This window comes from Dreissena polymorpha, chromosome 1, assembly GCF_020536995.1.
Source record: "Dreissena polymorpha isolate Duluth1 chromosome 1, UMN_Dpol_1.0, whole genome shotgun sequence".
In the NCBI taxonomy this organism is placed as follows: domain Eukaryota; kingdom Metazoa; phylum Mollusca; class Bivalvia; order Myida; family Dreissenidae; genus Dreissena; species Dreissena polymorpha.
In genome coordinates this window covers 82,728,729-82,732,489 of record NC_068355.1, presented here as the reverse complement: position 1 = coordinate 82,732,489, position 3,761 = coordinate 82,728,729, and the positions used below count along the sequence as shown (strand labels likewise).

The window sequence follows — 3,761 nt, the reverse complement described above, 5'->3', positions numbered from 1 at the left end:
AAAATGAATATTGCATTTATAAAAGTGCCCTTTATTATAGCTGCCAGTGTATAAGAACTACTGACCCAAACTGTGGGGCATGTAAACTTGCATAAATAGCGTCAATAGTAATCCGATTGCGAATGTTTTATTCGCATCAATTGGGACACCAGCTGCTGGCAGATTTATATAAGTTTCCCTCTGCTAAGACATGCCGTTTTCTGCGTCGTGGATATAAATACCTGTATTTTATAATTGGTCACATACAATTACCAATTTAATACTGTGAAATTAAGTACGAAGTTTGCATGATCAAAGAAAAGAATGCAACAAGAAATTCAATATGATTACATATATTACCGCATCAAATTATTCATTCTGATGTACGTGTTTATTTGTATACATGTGTATTTTTTAATACAGGAGTGACTTGTACACTTAATGTCCTAAAGGTATATTTAAACTTTCGTGCGCATTTTCATTACAGCAATTCAACAACATGCATAAGGTTCAAAAGGTGACGTTCGCTTAAATCATACGTTTCGCAATATTATTATCATAAAGATACGCATTTGTGAAATAATTAAATTATGAATCAACCCATCATACCGTTATTAACGCTTGATTCATAAAGTGGTTGACAAAAAGACAAAATGGTGTTTTCTTTGTTTTACTAAGACATATGGATTGTACACGGTTCAGCACTGTACAATACAGTTTGCAAAGCATGTCCATATGTATGTCTTCGTTTCCGCTTAAGCTCCCATTGGACATTTAACGCTTTCTTGTTGAAACTGCATCAACAACTTCTGGGACTCTGGACTGATTTGACCCGTCTCCTCCACCCAAGATGAACACGAGTTGATTTCCATGCGCTGCTTATCTTTATTGACACTCCCTGTTCAAATAATAATTATAATAATACTAATAATGCAATAACTAACACTGACAATAATAATAATACTGATAATAATAATTATAATTATAATAATAATAATAAATAATAATAATAATAATAGTAATTATTAATATTATTATAATAATAGTTATAATAAAATTAGAATACATAGTGACAATAATAATGATTATTATTAGTATAATATTTATTAGTACAATACATACATTAACAATAACAATTTTCAGAACAGTATATTCATAAATGACGATATCTGAGATAATGGAACACAAAAACACCATCGATTATAGTTAAAAGCTGACGTGATGTTCTTGTATAAAGCATTAACAAGCATAAACAGCGCTATACCGATCATTCCCTACTTGTATACAAATGTATTTAAACGTTTATCAACTTAATATATAACTTGATTAATAGGGCATGTAATCAGTCATCCTCGTGCAACGTCGTACCTGACAGGATGTACGTCTTTCCGTCTTCTAAATGGACGCCGCACGATGCGGTACTCCCACTTGTGTATACTCTCGCTTTGTTCGCCGATGAAACGTCAGACAGGTAATTGAACTGTAAAAAAATGACATGCACTTAGAGTTCTGGGCTGGAATTCATAAAGCTCCGTAAGGGAAACTTTAGAAAAAAATCCTTAAATAATTAAAATTTCTTTAAGTCTTTGTACTTTCATTTTGTTCTGTTTTTTCATTTAATTGGTTTACTTACGTAAATTTTGCATAGAAGAACAGTATTTTGGAAATACAAAACTAAAATCATAAGAATTTCAATAGAAAATTGAATTTTAAAATGCTCCCTTAAATCCAGCTTATGTAAAGGTTTGCCTTAGGAGCTTAAATAATACCAGCCCTGATATCAACACTACATAACGTGTTTCATAGTATTTAAAATTCGGTTTACCTACGTCCGTGTACATGTAGACAAGTTTAATGAGATTTAAACGCATCAACAAGTTCAGCTTGCATCTTGTAAAGGCGCCCCATGTTTTGAATGTTGATTGTAAGAATAACGAATAATATTCAATGTTCATTGATTTAGTCAGTATGTGTAGATATAATTGATATTTTACCAGTCATTGAATATGAGTGTATATTAAGACGAATGCAAATGTGCTTTAAACATAAATATAATGTACATTTGTCGTACCAGACAGATATGATTAGGGTACAATATATTTGAGTATGTATTATTTTACCCGAAGTTGATGATGTGACTTGTTTATTTACGATATAAATCATATGCTAAGTACATAAGTATATTAAAAAAAATAATAACTAAATTAACTTATATATTTCTTATTATTATAGTGAATTACCTTGTATATATTTGCATAGCTTGGTTTGTTAATCTTATAGTAGAAACCGTAAAAATCTTCGGGATCCGCCGGATCTCGAAGTTCACTTTTCACTTTGGTCTCAATTACTGAAATAAAGTATACTATTGAACTTATTCTCTGAATGATTGGTGTATAGCACAGGTGGTTAGCGTGTGGCTATGATATTAATTAGTGAAAACATCATTTTGAATGATAAATAATCATATTATAACGAAAAATTAACTTTTCTGAAAAAAAAAATTTCACTATCAAATATATATATATAACAAGGTATGCAACTCAAAATCACCCCAAAACGGGGTGCATCGCTTTGAACAGCCATATCTTCATCAATTGTGCAGCGATTTTCACGATCTCGGTCTTATTCAACGCAGAAATGAATTTCCTTTCTGGAAATGTATATGTCTTGCAATATTTTTACAAATGCTGGGTCAACTTTTAAGAAATAACACGATACACAACACGCATGACCCAGTTGACAGTGATCATGTATTCTTTATGAATGAAATCTCCAGTCGTAAAGACACACCTCCGCATTGGACCAATGAAATCACTCGTATGTTTAAAATGTCAGTTAGTTGAAATGTATGTAAACAAAGGTTTCAAACGGCGCTGGACAGTTAGTCTTGATGCAGAATGTAACGACAAGAACGGTAATAATGTTTTTTCATACGTTTTATTGAATTATGGTATCGAACTACATGAACTTTGTAGGGAAGTTGCCCTTTACTCCGTGAAGATTTCAGTCTTAAAGACAGCATGATCACTGTCAACTGGGTCATGCGTGTTGTGTATCGTGTTATTTCTTAAAAGTTGACCCAGCATTTGTTAAAATATTGCAAGACATATACATTTCCAGAAAGGAAATTCATTTCTGCGTTGAATAAGACCGAGATCGTGAAAATCGCTGCAAAATTTATGAAGATATGGCTGTTCAAAGCGATGCACCCCGTTTTGGGCTGATTTTGAGTTGCATACCTTGTTATATATATATATTTGATAGTGAAATATTTTTATTTCAGAAAAGTTAATTTTTCGTTATAATATGATTATTTATCATTCAAAATGATGTTTTCACTAATTAATATCATAGCCACACGCTAACCACCTGTGGTGTATAGTATAGGAAACGTTTTACAAAATAGCTTACAGAAATAGCGATAAATAATACCAATACGTACACGTGTTTTAGTATGTCAATTTATATTAGATTGTCTACACAATACCATGACCATCATATGTCATACTTACTAAAATCTGATCCACAGCCCAGATCCAAATTGGGCCTTACAGCGCACTTACAGCATTCACACAGACCTAAAACACTTACAAACAGAACACTTAACACGAATGCTTTCATTTTCAAGAAAAAGCTTTCCTTAAACGTGTACTCCTCACGATACGTTGTTTGCAAATGAATGCGTAATATTCCGAGTGAAAATACATTAAACTATTCAAGAAAAATCAGCATCGGACCGGTTAAGTAACCACTCCCAGTTTACACGGATGTAAACACGGATG

At 32.2% G+C, this 3,761-nt stretch overlaps 1 protein-coding gene across 1 annotated transcript; it reads right to left on the bottom strand.

Moving 5' to 3' along the window:
- Nucleotides 1–633: 633 nt before the first annotated feature.
- Nucleotides 634–3,761, bottom strand: LOC127838227 (uncharacterized). Its single transcript, XM_052365847.1, has 4 exons — nt 3,492–3,761; nt 2,220–2,326; nt 1,348–1,459; nt 634–877 (listed from the first exon to the last, which is right to left on the bottom strand). The coding sequence occupies exons 1-4, from the start codon at nt 3,598–3,600 to the stop codon at nt 735–737; spliced, it is 471 nt and encodes a 156-aa protein (XP_052221807.1). The 5' UTR covers nt 3,601–3,761; the 3' UTR covers nt 634–734.